This window comes from Pezoporus flaviventris, unplaced genomic scaffold (genome assembly GCF_033815535.1).
Source record: "Pezoporus flaviventris isolate CSIRO_AGI_PZ_B2104156 unplaced genomic scaffold, CSIRO_AGI_Pfla_v1 ptg000007l, whole genome shotgun sequence".
Taxonomy (NCBI): domain Eukaryota; kingdom Metazoa; phylum Chordata; class Aves; order Psittaciformes; family Psittacidae; genus Pezoporus; species Pezoporus flaviventris.
Window position 1 is genome coordinate 84,445,711 of NW_026892555.1, and position 19,634 is coordinate 84,465,344.

The 19,634-nt window shown below is 38.5% G+C and overlaps 1 protein-coding gene across 1 annotated transcript; it reads right to left on the reverse strand.

Annotated features, from left to right (window-relative positions):
- Window positions 1-1,234: 1,234 nt before the first annotated feature.
- On the reverse strand, window positions 1,235-19,532 carry VPS4B (vacuolar protein sorting 4 homolog B). Its single transcript, XM_061449324.1, has 11 exons — window positions 19,372-19,532; window positions 16,773-16,884; window positions 15,274-15,424; window positions 13,937-14,004; window positions 11,830-11,949; window positions 11,448-11,604; window positions 9,958-10,106; window positions 9,702-9,783; window positions 7,426-7,645; window positions 5,309-5,446; window positions 1,235-3,523 (listed from the first exon to the last, which is right to left on the reverse strand). Exons 1-11 carry the CDS (start codon window positions 19,390-19,392, stop codon window positions 3,422-3,424), a joined length of 1,320 nt encoding a protein of 439 aa, XP_061305308.1. The 5' UTR covers window positions 19,393-19,532; the 3' UTR covers window positions 1,235-3,421.
- Between the last annotated feature and the right edge of the window lie 102 nt (window positions 19,533-19,634).

Here is a 19,634-nt window from a genome sequence, read left to right on the forward strand (position 1 = left end):
CACTATGACACAAGAGCTACAACAAAACCTACCTGTTCAAGAACAAAGGCAACAGTGTTCTGATAAGAATTAAGTATCTGTTGGAAAAGCAGCACAGCAGGAAACAAAGTCCACCATGTTCTCGCAACAGTTTACGTAAGTTACAGGAATGGCTTTAAGTCAACCATGATTACTAGGATGGATCTGGTTAAGACCAAAAACATGTATGGAAGCCAATCGTGAAACAAGCTTGTAATTCTGGAGGAAGGAAAGAGTAAACAGCACAATAAAGATGTTCCTGCATATTTCAAGAAATTCATAACTATTAGAAAGCTTCATGTCAAGATAATCCTCAGAAGTAACATGAAAAAGGTTTAGAATATTCTTATTAGGAAGAAGATTAAATAAACAGAAAAAGGAGATCAAAATGCCTGACCAGGGAATGTCCAGCAGCTTCTTTGCTTCAGTTGACAGAAAGAGCAAACTGATCAGACGCCCCTGACAGACACGAGCATGAATAACAGCTGATTCAAGAGTATCTCCCTCAGATACATGTTGTGCTCTGCTAAATAAAACAAAAGCATATTTGAAGACCAGCAGATAATTCAAAACCAAAACAAATTAAACAAAAACCTTGAAAGGAATTTGTACGGTTTGGTTGTGCTAGAGAATGACAAAACTAACAGGTAAATTAGTGAAGAAACAAGACTCGGGAATTTAAGGTCAATCAGGCAACATGTTAAAAAACACACCAAGTCAATTTACTGAGCTTTTGTAACCTGTGAGTGTATGCATTGAGATGTGTGCCACAAGTGCCAGGAAATCCAAGAAGTTTAATGTCAATGTGAAGAAACCATCTGTAAAGAACAGCAGCACACGCACAACTGATTTAATTGACCAACTAGTTTACCCACAGGAAGGAAAACGGCATTTTTTCATATTACAGTCAGGGTAAGCAGTAACATCAGAAGTTAGGAAAAAAATGTGAGCTAACTAGCCAAAGGTGAGTCATACCTCAGACTATATAAAAAATGTACAACTAATTTATCCAGTATTTAAAGAGGGTTTGATTACGTAAAGCAAATACAACCTTTCATAAATTATTTAGAGTATTTTCAATTAACCCTGAAAACTAAGAAGTGATTTTGCAGCCCTCACCCCCCATTAGGCTATCATCTATTCTGGGATAATTTAGCTAGGTAGCTCTGGGATATACATTAATTATTTCTACCTTAAAAACACAGCAAACCATAAATTTGTCATTGTAGCTGCAATTCTAAGCAGCAATGTTTATTTGGAATATATTTCTAAAAGCAACTTTAAACATCAAACATTAGTGCTTCTGTTACAGATGTCATCCCACAACTGAGCAAGCAGCAAGGTGTAAATTTAAAACATAGAGTATACTTGCCTTCTACATTAAAGATAAGAGATTACACAGTTCAGCTTGTGGAAACTCATAGGACAAATCAGCCTACCACAAACCAAAAAAAACGTTCCTGAGAATTTTAGGATTGCAATAAGGACTCTCATTTTAAAAAAGGTGAAGAGACAAGTACTTCAGATAGTAGCGTCGAACCTCTGAGTGAAAGCCCTGACAGTATATGGCTCATACGCTTGTGAATATTTCTAAAGTATTCACAAGAGGCAACTATGAAAAAGCAATCCTATTGCAAAGCTGTAGGATTTTACTCACCACAGTTGCCTGCACCTACACTGGAATTCCTGCCCCTTTGCCCCCAGAGAGGTCCGTAAAAAGATTTGTAGTCCACTGATTCACATTTACATATGCCAACGTAAGACAAAGGTAAAGCTGTGTATAATTGAATGATTTTGGAAAGAATGTTTCATCATGTTAGTAAATAAAAGCTCAGCACCTTGCAGATCAAAGAATTTTTAACTAAATATTTTGTTTAGCTATTAAATATAGAAACTAAAGCCTAAAAAATACTACCAAACCAAACCCAAGCAGAAAATACTTGAACATTGAAGAAACACTCAAATAACATAGCTGGTGTTGTACTCTTAACATTTTACTTAAATGAAGTACAGCAAATTTCACCTATCCTATGATTTATGAAGTACATAAAATATGTACATAAAGGAAACGAAACCCCATCGAAAGATGATCATGTATGTGTATATGTACCTATAACATACACACACAAAATGTGCAAATTTCTTTTAATGCAAGTTAAACAAAGCCTATACAAGATAGAGTTGTACAACGATCCTGGAACAGAGTATCCTAAGGATGTTCTGTATCTACAGCCAGTGCAAACTTACAAGGCACAAACTCAATGCTGACATGGAAGTGTTGTAAGTCACATTCAGGCACATCTCAATTTGTATTTCTTCAGAAAGAGACCAGTGGAAGTGCTACTACTGTACTAAACTGCCAGCTTTCTCTCCAAGTTTAAGCACTAAATTGATGTAACGTATGCAACAGTTATCAGTAGAATTCTGGGTTAATTTATCACCAGAAAGTCTGTGGCTAAAACATCTGTTATACTCTCCTCGCACGTGAAAGCATGCTACTTCCCAGAATACCTCCCATACATTCTCCAAAGACTACCTACACCTTGCCAGCTTTGACATGTGGAATCTTACAGGATATTACTAATGCTTTTTTCTAACTTCAGTCAAACTCCTGCAGAAAGTAAATCAAGATTTAGAGACAACAATAAAAAATAAAAAAACAAAAAACCTCCAAAACAAGAATAGCCAGTAAACACCTTCCCACATATTTGCATTTAACAAACTTTTGCTAAATTGCATAGTGACAGTGCGTATCAGCTAGTAAAGAGTTAAAAACAAAACCTTCCTGTTTAAGGCAAAATTCTGACACAGTATAGCAGAAAAAGCCAAATACCAGTTCCATCAGTATTTAAACAAAGTACTGGCCCACATAGTCTTACCCTCACAGTGTTTTCTCCTTACTTTAATAGCAAACCCACACTTGCCAAATGCCTGATTAGCAAATTTTGATACATTTCTCTATATGAAATGAGAGCAATTAATATGGAAGCTGATTGACTGATACTGAACACACCCAAATATGTTCTCCTCCACCTGCAAAAAGGGGTTTTTGAGCCTACTGGGAGTTTAAAACTTACTTGTACCCAGGTTTCATATAATACCTAAAATTGAACTAATGATTTAAAGTTTTCTAGCATTTAATAGACATTACCACATCACTTTGCTGTCTCACCTTAAAATTGTATTTTCATATTATTTTTCAATAGAAGACATTTAATAGACATCTGAGGAAAACAATACAATACAAAAGCTTAAGGGTCTTTGCAAAGGTACCTTGTATTCCTTCTGCAAAGTCAGAAAGGAGTGATTTTATTGGCATTTATTTGAAGTGCCATCAGTAAGGACACAAGAATACTTAAGAAAGGGAAAAAAAAAGTTCTAATGCTCCACATATATCTTTGGTTTAGCCTTCCTGACCAAAATCTTCTGTAAACTTCTTTAACTTCTCCAGGTCCTGTTCATTAACTGTTGGTTTTGTGCTAGCTAGCGACCTGAGCATATCAGCCTGTCAAAAAACAAACAAAAAAGAAAACAAGTGTTTTCAGAAGCAAGTACAGTACACCACTGCTAACAATCTGGCTGCTAAGACAAATATGCATTAAAAAGCCCATTAAAACAATATGGCCATAGGAGCTCCTATTTGCACAAGGCTTTAAGTAAGCCTAAACACTCCTGCACAGAGGCAACATTTTAGCCCTGCGAAGACAGACATCATCACTGAGTTTTCTAATAATGAAACCTCAGGTTTAGGTTTATGCCATTCATCCATTCAGGAGTTTAAAAATGAAAAATAATCAGATATTCCCATGTGCTCTTTACAGTGCAAGCATATAGAATATCCGTTTGTGATTCATTTCTAGCAAAGTCTTACTGTTCATAACCAGTAATTTGTCTCTTCAATTAAGTCAATTTCCTAGATAAATAGAAACTAGAAAATGGAGTTCAGAAAAATCACAGATCTATAAAGTTGAAAGCGGAAAACTAATCAAGTCCTAGCCAAGGGCAACTGGAAAAAAGTAATGCCTAACACCTCATATTACTATAAAATTATGAGTAAAAGCAAAAGTTAATATCACGACTAGAGATACCCTGTTTAAAAAGAATTAAAGCCTGATCTTTTTAAGGACACTTAAATATCTGTGCAATTATAGTGCATCAGTCAGAGCCTTGGTACCATTAGGAGCACACAACGTATTATGTTGAACTCCAGGAAAGACTGATTAAAGAAATCCAGATAGACCATGCAGGCAGAAGTTCCAGGACAGGCCTGCACCTGCATATTTCCTTTTGTACTTCCTCACTGTGCAAATATGCACAGAAAATGATTTTCTGAAATATAGTGATGGTTATATTTACAAAGCAGTGCCTACTGCTTTAGAGGTTTGTGATTTCCATTAAATAAACTCATTTCTTTCATTCGTCACAGAACTTTGCACACAAGAAATGGCAGCAGCACAGATCTGTTTATGAAGTCCTTCCCTCAAATGTAATACTGAAATTCAGAAGCTTTTTTTTTCCCCCTCTTAGGGAAAAAATACAGAATAAGTGCCCAGCAATTATTTTTTTTAAGCAGTGAACTACAATTTCAATTTGTCTAAAAATTACATATTTTATTCCCTAGACCAAAGCAAGTATTTTAAGGTGCACAAAGAAAACACAAAAAAGAGCTGTATCACCTGTGATCAAATTTAACCAGAACTTCTATTATATCCACAATCTCTTTATATTTTAATGTTTATGCTTGCATTTATTTCATGGGCAATATTTACCTATGGCACATCACCTCCCAGTTTACACTGAATATAATTTTGCATTTCCCAGTGTCGATATTAATGCTAGAGCGACGGGAAGGAAACATGTCTTGGGGCTAAGTTCCCAAATGTTTTAAATAAATTTTAAAAAATACAAAAAAAAAAATAAAAAATTGGGGGGTGGAACTAGATGATCTTAAGGTCCTTTCCAACCATAACCATTCTATGATTTTATAAATAAAAGACAAGTGAAAGAACAGTGGAAGAGCCAGATGCTGTCTATGGATAAAAAGACAGCAGCTGCATGCCTGCAGACAAGAACAATAAGAAAGAAATGCTTATCAGGGATAGAGAGCTGGCTTTTCCACAGGCTTGCCATACTATAGCACTGCGTGTTGGGAATTCAGATGTTATCTGGTATGTCCAGCATCTGTGAAAACAAACAACTCCAACTGCCTTGCATAACCATTTGAAAAAGGTTTTAAAGTCTTTTCAGAGTTCTGCAAAGCAGGAAGAAAATGGTACAAAAGACTACCTACCATGGAAACTTGAGGCTCCAGTAATTTATCACCAGGAACCTCCATCCATGTCATTTCTATGGCTCCAGGATCACCTGGGGAGCATGGGGTGAACAAATCTACCATTGTATTTGGATTAGACACTGATGGTCCTTTTACCTAGAAAAAAGAAAGTAATCAGTTTATAGGAGTTAAAATCTTAAAGACAAAACCCAGAAGCTGAACAGCATCTTTAGAGCAAAAATATTCCTTGATTTTATACAGATATATTTTATATATTGATTTTATACAGACCCATTGGGAAGACCAACCCTGGGAAAAATAAATGGTATGAATATCCTGACATCATTCCCTTTGATAATGTGCAGCTGCAGCCAGATACTTAAATTCACATAGGTCAAATCCCAGAAGAAGCTTCCTCCTAAGGTTGAGGATTTCTGTGGACAACTAACATGCCAGGAAATCTAGTTGGAGAAGGCCACCCTTCTGAATCCCCAGTTACTTTGGGAGTTCATTCATTGCTGGTTAACAGCTTTCTGCTCAATAATTGCCCTCAAGTGTCCCTCAAGTGAAGAAGCCAGAGACAGCTAGTCCATCTTCGACATAAGGCACCACAAAGCTTTGAGCGCTTCTGACACCACCTCAGCAGCACTCGAGAGAGAACAGCACCATCTAGTGGGAGAACAGAAACCATGCCCTCCCCCCCCCCCCCCCCCCCCCCGATCGATCTGGGAGAAAACGTTTGATGTGCAGCTTCAGAAAAGGAGCACCAGGAATCTGTTACCTTTCTGCACCACGTTATCTGGGACCCGCAGTTTTATTTTCCTTCAACATTACCTGAAGCATCATACATCCACAGGAACGCAAAATAGATGCAAAGACTGAAGGATACCACACTTGCTGGCTACTTTTAATAGCAGAGAACTGGATTTACTACCCCAAACTGCATTTAGAGCACGATGCTGGAGAGCACATATTGTAATATTCAAAATGCACTCTGACAAGCCTCTGTCATCATGTGGAGCAAGGAATGGTTTACAATGAATTAGTAATAATTTAGGAAAGCACTGTTTAACTGGGCCGAGTGGTCCATTATGATGCAAATAATTAATAAACCTAAGATTCTGCTTCTATAATAGGAAATTGAATGAAACTGAAGTACTAACCACACACTTAGCTTATGCAAGAACATTCAAAGTACTCTAGTTGTGTGCTTTTTCCCTTCCTTTTTAGGGGCAAAAGGAGGCCATAATTCCTTTTGGCTTCCTCCACAAACTGTGATAACCAAGGTTATTTCATTGCTCTATGCTAATCCGAGATGTGCCTCAGATTCTTCAAAATTTGAAGAAAATGCTAAAAGGTAGTAGCCCTTTAGCCTGAAATGTCATTGTCACTTAGAGTCAGCAGTGGATAAATGCCTCAGGTATTGCTGCTTACAAGACGGAAGCATCTAGAAAATCCTTGAGAGATCAAACCAGCTGCTTATTTTAAAACAAATACAGTTTAAATCTGTGTTACTGCTGAGCTGCACCCAGAATAAACTTATCAAATCATTTCAAAATACTTATTCTGTTTTTAAACTGGGAAAAGCTCCTCAAAAGCCCTGTAAAATCCGTTTGCTTAGTTTTCGTGTATCTTTAATACTGTAACAAGTAACAATGAATCAATGTTTTTACCAGAACTTTACAAGAACCTTAATTTGTCAGTTTGAAAAATATGCCAAGCAAGCAGAATGTGCATAATTATAATCCATCTGTTCCCCTGTGGATGAGGAATACATTTATTTTAAACATGGTAGAAAATCATAAAGAACCATGTAACCTGATCCAGAAATAAAGTACCTCTAACATTCCCATTTAAGTCAAACTTCAAACTGAATACTTTTAACACTACCTAGAGACATGAAGAGTTGTGAATACCCAGAAACTAGCTCCACCAGATATATGGCAGGACTGGGGGAGGTAGAGAGAAAAGAATAGAAGAAAAATACTCAAGTTCTCCCACGGTTGATAAAAAGGACACTCATAAGCATGCAATATTACCCAAAACCAAATTCAGTTTTCTTGCAAGGAACTTTCAAATTAAGACCGTTCTGAGATGAAATAACTGGAAAAAAAAAAAAAATGAATCCTACTTACTTTTTTAAAGTGAGTAGCTGACTGCACTTTTCTAACAGGCTGCATCAGTGCATCGCGTACAATGATGCTTATATCTGCACCAGAATATCCCTCAGTTTTTTCTCCAAGCTTTCGATAATCTGCTTCTGTTAGGAGATTTGGAGTCGACCCAAGGTGAAGTTTGAACATTGCAGCCCTGGCATGGTCTTCAGGTAAAGGAATATAAATACGCTTCTCAAACCTGGTTTAAAAACAAAACCCAAAATGTTCTACAGATGCTAGCTCATGCAGGTGCATGGTGGAAAGAAGCTTATGCAAATAAATACAGTTTGGCCCTAAGAGTATTAGAAAGAAGCAGTTTCAATATTATAAACCTTTAAAAAACCCACACACTTAAGGACTATATTCAACAATGTGTTCACATAAATAAATCCGTAGCTAGCATAAGATAACATCCAGAGCAGAGCAACTACTTCCTTTCTATGACAAAGATCTCTTCAGACTGAAGTTTGTCCAGATTCTCTCCAGTAGTTTGTTTTAAAAGAAAAAACTGGGGGGAAAAAGTCTTCAAGTGTTGAAGTACATTTGAGCATTTTCACACTCAAAGAACTCTCTGATAGCAAGCTGACACAACCACTTTCTACAGTCTCCAATTAAAGGAAAGCTCATAGTTGGAAGCAAATTTGAAGTCATTCTGAATACAGCTGTCAGTACAAAATATTGATAACTGCAGTTCTTCCTTTGAAACAGCTTTTGTTCTCACTATGGGGATTACCTCCCACCAACGAAGTAAGAGTGACTCCGAAGTCTAGAATACAGTTAACTTGATATACATGACAAAACAGGTGAAATTCATGAAAAATTAATTTGATTATTGCCATTGCTGCACAAGTTCCTTTAAGTCTTATGGATATGAGTTAGAGAGCTACTCTTTCAGACTGCAGAGAATCCCAGAATGATTTGGGCTGGAAGGGACCTTAAAGAACATCTGTTTCCAACTCCCCTGCCATGGGCAGGAACACCTTCCCCTAGATCAGGCTGCTCCAAGCTCCAACTTGGCCTTTAACACTGCAGGGATGGGGCAGCTGCAGATTCTCTGGGCAACCTGTACCAGTGCATCACCACCCTCATCATTAAGACTTCTTCCTCCAATGTAGATCTATGCTTTTTCATTTTAAAACTGTTGCCGGTTTTCCGGTCACTACAGACTTTGGTAAAAAAAAAAAAAAAAGAAAAAGAAAAAGTGTCAAACAACCCCCTCCCCCCCCCAACCATCTCTCCATCTTTCTTAAAAGCCCCTTTTATATATAGAAAGGCTGCTCTACTGTCTCCCTGGAATCTTGTCTCCTCCATGCTGAACAAAGCCCAACTCTCTCAGCCTTTCTTCACAGGAGAGGTGTTCAGCCCTCACTGATTATCTCCATGGTGTACTATCACTCTGTCTTCCACTGTGGACCCCAGTGCTGGAATTTCAAGAATGACTTGAAATTTTAAGCAACATATTCACCTCTAAATCTGTCTCACACAAAACTATAGTCATATAGGTTAGAAGCAACCTCTGGGGGTCACCTGGTTCAACCTCTAATCAAAGTGTGATTAGCTTCAATGAAGTATATGAATAAGGTCAGTGACAGTCACAAAAAAAAAAGGTAGTATTTCTTTAGCCCACAAAAATTACCATTATCCAAGCTGTGTCCTCATCACAACATAGTTCTATTTGTCACATAGCTGTAATTTTTCCTCTGCTGCTCTGCAGCTCAAAGAAAGATCCAGCTAGTCAAATACAGGTATGGAAGCTCTTTATCTACAGAAGAGCATTTAAAACATGCACCAAAAGATCACAAATTATGCCTGACCAGCAGAAAACCATGGTGTTTCTGTGTAACATAAAGGTACATTTCCATGAAAGAACTCAAGCTACACAACAGTTTAACAGCTGGAAAGGAAAGCTTTACTCACTCTTGCCCTTCTGAAGTGCGTTTTTTGTAACTTGTCCCCCAAGCCCAGCAGAAAACCAGCCAATAAGGAAACAGAATAGTTTTCTGCTTGCTCAAGCACAATCATCTAAACAAAGAAAATCAAATAAACTATAGGGCCAATATAAGAGTGAACAACCTACCTCTTTAAAGGGGTGAGGGGCTATTAGTTTTGCTCAGTCCACCTCATGGAATTGAGTTGTAGAACATTAGCTATGTCTGCAAACATGAGCTGGATTACTACCTGAAGCAATCTCAGATTGAACCCTCACAAAAGTTGCAAATTTCATACCATAAAAAAAAAAAAAAATGCCATCATACCTTCTCCTGATAGCAGAATCCAAAACCCAGGGTATGTTTGTTGCTCCCAAGACCAAGATTCCGTCATTGTCAATACCAACCCCTGTATCAGGGCAGACACCATTTTACATGTTAGATAATAAACAGAGACTGGTTTAAAATGTCATGAAAACTTAACAGGGTGCAACTGCAGATCTTTTACATGTTTTCATGCAAGCTGCCCTTACCATATGTATCTTAATTCCTCTGACTGATTCTGAAAACCAAGTAAACTTACCTTGCATCTGGACTAGAAATTCTGTTTTTATCCGTCTGGCAGCCTCACTTTCATTTTCACTTCTTGACCCGCAGAGGGAATCTATCTCATCAATGAAGATAATAGAAGGTTTGTTTTCTCTGGCAAGCTGGAACAAGTTTTTCACTAATCTTAAAAAAGGAAACAGCTTCAGTTATCTTAATGATTACACCAGTGAAAACACATAACTTGAGATTATGATACAGTCACTTCCTTTAGAGAAAGCTGAAAAAAAAAGTATTAATATAAAGCTACTCAAACTATATAATATTCTTCCAGCTCCAAGTCTCAGCATTTTACTGAGTGAATAGCCGAGCATAAAGGTTTTGCAAGAAAAGGCCCTTTTTCAGTTTACATTTGTACAAGACAACCTGGACTATACAAAACCACCACCCCAGGCAGATTGGAAAGAACACTGTGTTCTCTTATTTAACATCAGGGGCTGGAACTAGATGATCTTAAGGTCCTTTCCAACCCTAACTATTCTATGATCGTAACCTAATGTTATTAACATATCTTCCCAAGTTAAAAAGGAAAATAAGTAAGAATATGCTGGGAAATCCTTAACATCACCAACACTAAATGTCAGGCAACAGTCTCAAATGAAGTTAAGCAGAAAAAATGCCAAGCTGGATTCAAGTTCTGTATTCCTTTCGCAGAGGAGAAAAGCAGCTTAAGCTTTCCAGCTTTGTGGGAAAAAATCCAGTTCAAACACTTAACAGCCTTTCTTCCTCATCCTATCAACTTTAATGTTACTCTGTTGTCCACACTTCAAACTATCAAAGCATGGTTTTGGCAAGTGTTCTTATCATCACATGGAAGTCCTTTTTTTACAGCAATCGCAGACTTCTTTCCTAATTTGGCAAGTTTTCACTGGAAGCCTAGACTTCTAGACCAGAGCCAACATGTCACTTTAGGTTTCCTGGTGGTCTTAACATAATACATAGTAACAAGTGAAGAGTTAGCATTGGAAACCATGAAATTCTTTTTCATGGCCGCTCCTCTTTTCCAACCTATTTTTGCAAGTCTCTTAGATTCGTGATACTGCTTGAAATCAGAATAAAGAAAAACTCCTCCATATGGACAAAAACATGTCACGTGTTAACAGCACAGCTGCTTAGAGAGATGAGTGGGGAGAGGCCATGAGGTAGAGTACCCCAACACTCCAGACTGATGTAGTGTGCATTAGAGCCAAGCACAGGAGAATGAGCTCCACAGTGCTCCTGAAACCCTTCTGAGCTAGTTTTAAAAAAATATCTAGAGTACTGAAGAGAGGTCCAGCTGCAGCAGTACAAAACACAGAACATAGTATCTTTCCATGGCACTTCAGCATGAAACATAGAAACACCTGAAGTTTGTTTTTAAAGACATCACCCTCCACTCAAACTCAATTTCTTCACAGCAACTTATCTAGCTTTATGTTAATTTCTTCTTGCCAGTGATTTCCTGGACCTCTGGCAACTCCAACTTACTTTTCACTTTCACCTAACCACTTTGATACAAGGTCAGAGGAAGATACTGAGAAGAAGGTAGAGTTGTTTGCTTCTGTTGCCACAGCTTTTGCTAAATAAGACTTTCCTGTCCCTGGTGGTCCAAACAGCAAAATCCCTCTCCAGGGTGTTCGTTTTCCTGGAAGAGAGAAAACATCAGCCTTCAAAATACTGTAAAAAGACTGAAACTATTTTTCTGATTAAGTCCTTTTAATTTACTAAAGAGGTTTTTCCATATCTACCCTGATCACAATCCCTTTGTTAAAAACTCAGCTCGAGTCTCTGATACATTGGTACAACACTCTTCTCAGCCCCCAGTGCTACTCCAGACTGGCTGATAGCAAATAAATGCTGTAATTCTGACCTGTAAATAGGTGTGGAAATTTAATGGGCAAGATCACTGCTTCTTTAAGTGCTTCTTTGGCACCTTCGAGGCCAGCAACATCACTCCATTTGACATTTGGTCGTTCCATAACAATTGCTCCTATAAGAAAAGATTGTATAAGTTAGGGATGCACATACCTACTTAGGGATGCACATACAACTTCAATAAAGTCCATTTTGGGGAAAGAAAAAAAAAAGATTAAAAAATTAAGAAATCTATGCCCATGTCCATAATGAATAAAAACAAGGTACTTCAAAGTAGATATAAACGCTAAGTCAAATAGATGTTATTTCTACAGAAATCTATAATGTTGTTTTACCCCATTAAGCCATGGATAATCAGAATACTCAAGAATTAGTAGAGGTACTGCAATGGCTAAAGCTAGTCTGTAACTGACCAGCAAATGTGCATTTAGTAGTCACAGAGGAGTACCTTCTCCAGTAGGTACACAGGTACCATCTCTTCACTAAACCACCATTGTACTTCCTAAAAAATTTGAAATTTCATTTTAAACAAGGGAAGCAATGCAGCTGCACTAGCCCAGTATTTATAAGACTCTCTGGCAGATGAAGTAACTTGTTGGGTATCTCCAGATATGCAGCAAACAACTGGATCATCTACTGGTAAAAAGCTTCAAGATCTAGGTCTGAAAGAATCAGAAAGGTTATACGCAGCGTGCTTAGCTGCAGAGTGTCGTAGTCTAGCCACATTCTCTCAGTTTATCACCAAGTCCCATCTTGCTTGATCAACAACGTCAGTTTGACTTTAGCCAACTGAACTGTAATTTAACCTTCTCTTCAGACTTCACACTGGTTAGCCTGACATACTAAAAATTATTTTGTCTTGATTACTTTTAGATGGGAAGATGGGACAAGGCAGCAATATTAAATACAGGAAAGTTCTGTAGCTGTTGTGGGAAGCAAAATAAAACTGAGTAATCTGAAAGCTGTCCAGAGCTTGTATTACCCAAGTAACAGACTCCTGTGTTAAGATTCAAGGTACCAAGGATCTCGCATTTCAGGCTTTCAAGCAATCAAATGCATAAGCAAGAAAACTGTCACTTTATAGGAGGTATCAAAAAAGTGGTGGACGCAAGAAACTTTTTTGAAATAAGAAATGAGGTCAGATTCATGTGCAAAGAAACAAACCCTTTATAGTGAGAGGCAGCTCATCATTTTACTGTCATTTTAAAGCATAGGAAACTGTCCCACATAACTATGCATAGGATTAAGTGAACATGCAGAGAAGCATAAAAGGTGCAGTTTCCAAAAATGATACAAGAGCTCCTGAAGGCTATTACAAATATTGTATCAAATATGATACAATAGTTCCTGAAAATACATGGGCAGAGAGATCTGGTAAATGCATTTGATCTTTGTTACACTGAAAAACAGAGCGGAGAATAATGAAGTTTCTTCAGATCCATAAGCACTTTCTGGCAGGGAAGCTCTGAACAATTCTTCACCATTAAAGGGTAATAAATACCAAGTAAAGCCTCTTTTTTTACTGTGTACAAAACAACTGGTAGCTGCTATACAGTGAACTCAAATGCTGCATACAGTCAGTGATACACCAAACTATTATTTACTCAACTGGGAGAACATCAACACTGCATATGAGAAAATGCTGCCCATTACTATAAATAGGCAAGAATCCATGTTCTCAACTCCTAAACTTGAGCATAAGCTTTTGTGAAAATGTTCCTGCTTATACTGTTTGTATGTCTGTTACCTTAGCCTCTAGGCAATACTCTAATGCACTTAAGAGTAAAAAATACTGATTCAGTTTAGCCAACAGCTACGTGGAATTTTGCAACTTCTCCCATTGGAAAATGCTATCCTGATAAATGGTACAATTTTAACATGAAGTACAGCATACAGGAGATACATTTCAACATTGTCATTTTATGACTTCATAGCATGCAAACCCATACTTCCAGAAATATTATGCTTTTGCATGTGAAAAGTGCATACTAGCTGAGCCACTTACAGACAGGTAGTTAATCCATAACATTTAGGTGACAAAAATACAGAACTTGTTTGACTGAAACCCCCGCTATTTGAAGAAAAGAATACTTCAAAATTACCCTGAAGTTGATTCTGTAGCTTCTTTTTTTCAGGATCCTCTGACTCCCCTTCCCCATCACTGTCATTCCTGATTTGAACAAGAAAAAATGTTGAAATACAATAAAAGAGACTGCTGTCTTTGGATAAAAATTAGAATGCAAATAGCAGGAAAACTACCAGGCTAAGGAATGAAAGAAACCTTGTAAAGCCTTCAGATCTCTACAAGTTCACATCATTGTACTACCGGTTTTCTACACCGCATTCTTCCTAATTCACCCTCCTCACCATTTCAACTTCCTCTTACCAGTCTGAGCCCTCTTAACATACCTCTACATGCTTTGAGCCAGCCGTTAGAAAACAAAAGCTCTTGTAGAAAGCAATATGAAAGTGCTAAAATGGTTTCATTTTAGCCATTGGCTCTTGTCCCCTACCTGGAATTGCAACAGGACTTGGTCAATTCCATCTAGTATTATTACACCCTCATCTTTTCAGAGCAAAGGAAACTGAAAGTTAAAGAAGAATAAAAGGAGACTAGATAGTGAACAGTTGGAGAGGAGGTCATGAAATACATGTAGCCTCTGTGATGTTATCAGCTCCTTCGATTATAAACCAGCAGAACACAGTACAGCTCAAAAAATAAAACTGATGAGACAAGTAGACAATGAAGGAGACTGAAAATCAGGTGAAGTTTCAAAGAGACAACTTAGTAACTGTAGCTGTTCAGCACTGCTAAAAAGGGCAATCCGCTAAAAGGCATCATCCTGAACCCTTTCTCTCTCTCCTATCCCCTTAAAGGCAGCAGCAAATGCAAAAGAAGCTCTGCTTGTTCAGGTGGCTCCACTTGTCCATCTCTGATATGCAAAATCAAAAACAAATCTAATACAAGGAAAGCAGCAGAAAGTCTGGGCAGCAGCAAGGCATTAGGGTGATTCAGACCATCTCACAGAACTTCACCCTACATAGAGCTTTGCACCTGTTATCAACTGTGAGACACATCAAACTCAGGCCCCAGTAATCATGAGTCTGAACTTATTTCCTAGCAAGTATTTAAATGTAGAAAAAATTTAAGAGACATCAGACTCTTTGCCTTTAAATCTAGTAATTACGTGTTAGTCTGAAACAGCTCTTATTCTTCACTGAATTTCCTATGCAAATGATCACACAGTTTAGTAAACAAGCACAGAAATTCCTGTGATGCTAATTCATGTTATTTTTCTTCTATTAGCCTGCTGTATTTCAGCATTAGTAGTCATCCAAAGCATTTCAAAAATACTAATTAAAATTATCTTTGAAGAGTTGAATTCTAGCATAAGCTGAGTTCAGGAAGTATTTTGCTTTACCTTCTGCAAAAACATACCCTTTTCCATCAGCAGGACCAGACTCTTTAACTGGTTTTGGTGCAGCTTTTTCTCTCTTTTTCAGATATTCTTTCAGCTGTTCTGCTCTGTCCAAGTATTCTCTACATTTCATTCTAATGCTCTGTTTTGCTTTATCACCCTGTGCTTCATCTAAGAGTTTAAAGAGAAACAATGCCTTGTTAACAGCAAAACACATGTGTATCAATCAGAAAACAAGACAATCTCTGCTGTCTTTATGTCTTATCAATATACTTCTCTCAGGGCTCACCACATAACTGAACACCTCAACTACTTTTTTTGCCATTATATCATAGAAAGAAATGACAGAAAGTCATCACCTACCAGAAAACAAATATACACCTGAACATTAAAATTTGACTGTAAAGGATTAAAGATAATGGCACTGGAAGCTTTACTGTCAACCTTTAAAGCTATACATTGCCTTAACTAATTTCTTAAAATACCTCATTAAGAAGCTGCTTGTACTAAGCAATTTTTCTTTAGAATTATACTTTATTTTTCCATAGCCTACCAATTTTAAAAGATGTTCATGTCAAAGAAAAAAATTACATAAAACATCTGAAGGAGTTAAGTTCAACAGCCACACTTTTCTCTTAGCCATTATCACAGTATTTCGAATCAGTAATTAAAATTTAACATTAGATTTGTGTTAAGTTTCAAAAAATATATCAGCATTGTCAAAAGCACAGCAAGTGACATTCCGATAAAAGTCTGTAAGATATAAATGGATAGGAACTGATAAACACAAATTACCTAAGTGATTATAAAGAAAATAGTGGTGGGTTTTTGTTTTCCAAATCACGGAGATCTGCAAGTGCACTTATGTCAGGAGTGTTACCCTAGCCCACTTAGATTAGGGCTGTACCTACATTAAGAAAGCTTACTCCTTGCATACAAATACTGGACATGACACAAAAGATACAGAGAAGCATGAAAAGGCATAAAATAATGAGAATATGGAAACTGAAGAAAAAATACAACATACAAATCCATCTCATACATTTTGCTGGACAAGATGAACAGCAGACTATAACATTAAGAAAAATGCCAGCAGAGAGGTTGTAGAAAAGCAACCAGCATGAATTAGGGAACAAAAAACCACTCTGTAGATACAAAGACTGCTTGTGTAACACGTGGTTTTTCAGCACAACAGAAATTCAGGGATCCCTGTACTTATTACATTTTCCTGTGCAGTGGCCTGCCTGACACACTGCTACAAAAGTCCAGAGGAGACACAGCAACCCCCTGCCTCCCTGTCTAAACCAAAACACAAGTAAAAATAATCCGATTACTTACAAGAATGGAGCAAGCACACAACATGGTAAAAGCAAAAGCTGCAAAATATATGACCTCAGTCAAACTACAATTACCGATTGACAATGATAGTAAAAATTTAAGTAATTATGTCAACATATGAGATTACGCTGTACAATGAGAGTGCTAAACTCTACTTAACCATCTAATACATTACACTTACATTTAATAATATGGAGAAAATACTGCACAGCATGTTGGTACAAGAGGAGGGCTTCCTCATAGTTTCCTGCTTTATCTTCTTGCGCTGCCTTGCTAGCAAGGTCTATTGCTTTCTGTAATACAAGCAAATAATTAAGTGCTACATGAGAGCACAATGCATGACCAAAGAGACATTTTAAGCTGTTGCTATGTTTTCTGATAGCCAGCTTTTCCACTTTTCAATATTTACCCCCAAAAAACTTGAAGGCAAATGACTGCAAGTCTTACATGTGCTTTGTATGTGTCACAATGTTTCTATCCATTAATAACACTGATTAACAAACTGCTGAAATTTACTAGCACACGAAAAAGTGTAAATGAGAAGAACTGTGTAGTAAGCTGGAACTACTACTGGTTTGTCTATGCACTTTACCTTACCAATCTCTTGCATTTATAATGGAAAGATTTGGAAATCCATTCTAAGGGTTTTTTTAAATCACAGACCCAGACGCTTTGAACTAGGACTGACAACATCCGCAAGCTCTGTCAACAGAGTCAATACAGGAAGTACATGATTACAATGCACTATCACACTTCCAGTCCTATACTGGGAGACATCTTCAAATACATTTGTTTGGCTTCTCTAGAAGGACTTAGGTTCTTGATATCCAAGTGAGAGATACTAATCAACACTACAGTGGGAGGGGAGAAAAAAAAAAACCACCAGACAGAGGATGTGCCCAAATCACGAGCATCAAGAAAAGTTCTAGGAGTTACAAATGGATTTTTCATTTATTTCTTGGGCTAGTTTCAAATAAAACTGTGATCTAACCCATTCAGTGTACTGCATACACTGACCTGTGGATTTGTTGGTATCACCGTTACTCTTTTGCTCTTAAGTGCTTATTACCTTTTATTACACTTTCCTCCTTGGAATGCCTATACCACTTCAGGACAATTAAAACTGTCAGTGTGAATGACTAGTTCATGTAAGTTTAAAACAGGCAGTCATTTAGCCAAAGTTACCCAACATTAACTAAATTTTCTATAGCCCCACAAGTATTTTTCCACATCAGGTCAATTCATTTTCCTAAGCAGTGTTAGTATGCTCAGTATGATTATGGCAATGTTCAGGAGCAAGGTGGAGAGTTTCAACTACGGCAAGGAGTATTCATTAGACATTCCAGTACAGATACTCTTGCAGCTATCCGGACACTCAGACATGCTTCAGGCAAAACAAAACTAATAAACAGTGGCCATGAAAAAAGAAATAACAAAATCTCTCATTCTATTGTTCCGTGTTGTGTCTTGGAAGCAAAGATCATCTCAACAGATCTACCTGAAATCACAGAACAAGTTATTTAAAAACAATGATCCAGTAAAGTGGACTATACAGCTCTGCTGTGGCAAGTGCTGGAACACTGTAAGCATCTGTTTCTTTGGAACAGAATTTCAGTCTTCCCTTTTTGGGGAAACCATAAGCTGATAAGCAGCTTACCACATACAACTGGGCAATCCCCTCCTTGCTGCTCATGCTGTGCTGGCTCTGTTTGGCCCCTCTAGACACCATTCAAATCAGCAAAAGAGCAAAATTTATTCCAGAACTAGAAGATACTTCCTTAAAGTTCTTAAGTACCTTTGACTACCACAGAACAGTCCAACAGTTCCTGGCTACAGTACAACAAAGTGATGCATGTGACACTAAATCCAAAGAATAAATGGCAAAGACCACCTGCTAAAATGGAAATGTGAGAAAACAGAGCATGTTGCAGCCCTCTGAAATAGAAAAAAAGTCTACATGATGTAAGGGCTGGTTTTGGTATACTCTGCTTTTGTAAATACCAAAGACTATTACTTGGGTATTAGATTCTCAGTCCTAGTACTTTATTACATTAGCTGGCATCTTAATCTGCTACTGCGAAGCTCAACACTGCTATCAAACAGGAAATAGTTTATTAGAAAGTTGCATGAACCACAGCATAGATGTCCAGCTCTAACTATCCATGAGGCGCAAATTCTATTTATCAGGCTGTGGTTTGATAGTTTGATGAACATCATCATCAGAAAGAACATGAGATCTTAAACAGGTTTCATCCTCTGTTTATTCTAGACCCTGCAGTACCTCCCTCAGCTTTGCCAGTGTAAGCACCACATAGCCGTAATGAGCTTAAGGAAATGATCATGGTTCAAAACAGCTGAAGAGACAATGACTGTTTCTAACACAGGTCATTGCTGCCTTGCCAAACAGCCACAGAACAAATTATACAGCCCCAACCGAGGGCTGGCACAAACAGTAAACAGAGCAGGCAAAAACTTCCTACAGTCGTTAGCCTTAGAAAAACCCTAAGCCAAACTACGCACCTAGCCCACAAAAGGCAACCGCATTTCCCAGGTGGACACCAGGCCCCGCCGCTCCAGCGGGGCCCACTGCCCGCTGTCAGCGGAGGCCCGTACTGACCAGAGGACTGATCCGCAGCCTCTATTACTTGCCGAGTCCCTTCGACACCTCCCGCGGCTGCCGGCCCCGCCAGCTGAGCCGTCTGCGCTCCCTATCCCCCCACCCCGCCCGCAGGCCCGGCGCAGAGCCACCCCAGCCGCCCCAGGAAGGCGCGTCGCTCTACCTGCATGTTGGGGCTCGCCATAGCGCAGCTACGGGGGATCCCTGGAGAAGAGAGAGCAGGCCCACGGGTGCCGGTGGGGAAGCCCCCCTCGACCCACAGCGCCGAAACCGCGGCCTCCTCCCCCAGACACTTCCGCACCCCAACACCCACCGACCGACCCGCTTCCGGGCACTCCCCTAGCGTCATGACATGCGCCGCACCGCGCGTCCGGGTAGCTCTGCCCTGCCACGGGGAGCATTACGCGCATGCGTACCCCTTGCCTA

What these genes read in the sequence shown, in the direction of transcription:
- VPS4B (XM_061449324.1), bottom strand. Translation starts at nt 19,392, where the DNA reads ATGGCGAGCCCCAACATGCAG. An exon ending in TGGCGAGCCCCAACATGCAG is followed by an intron (nt 16,885 to 19,371) that starts GTAGAGCGACGC and finishes CTTGTATTACAG; the next exon opens with AAAGCAATAGACCTTGCTAG. An exon ending in TGGAGCCTCAAGTTTCCATG is followed by an intron (nt 3,524 to 5,308) that starts GTAGGTAGTCTT and finishes GTTTTTTGACAG; the next exon opens with GCTGATATGCTCAGGTCGCT.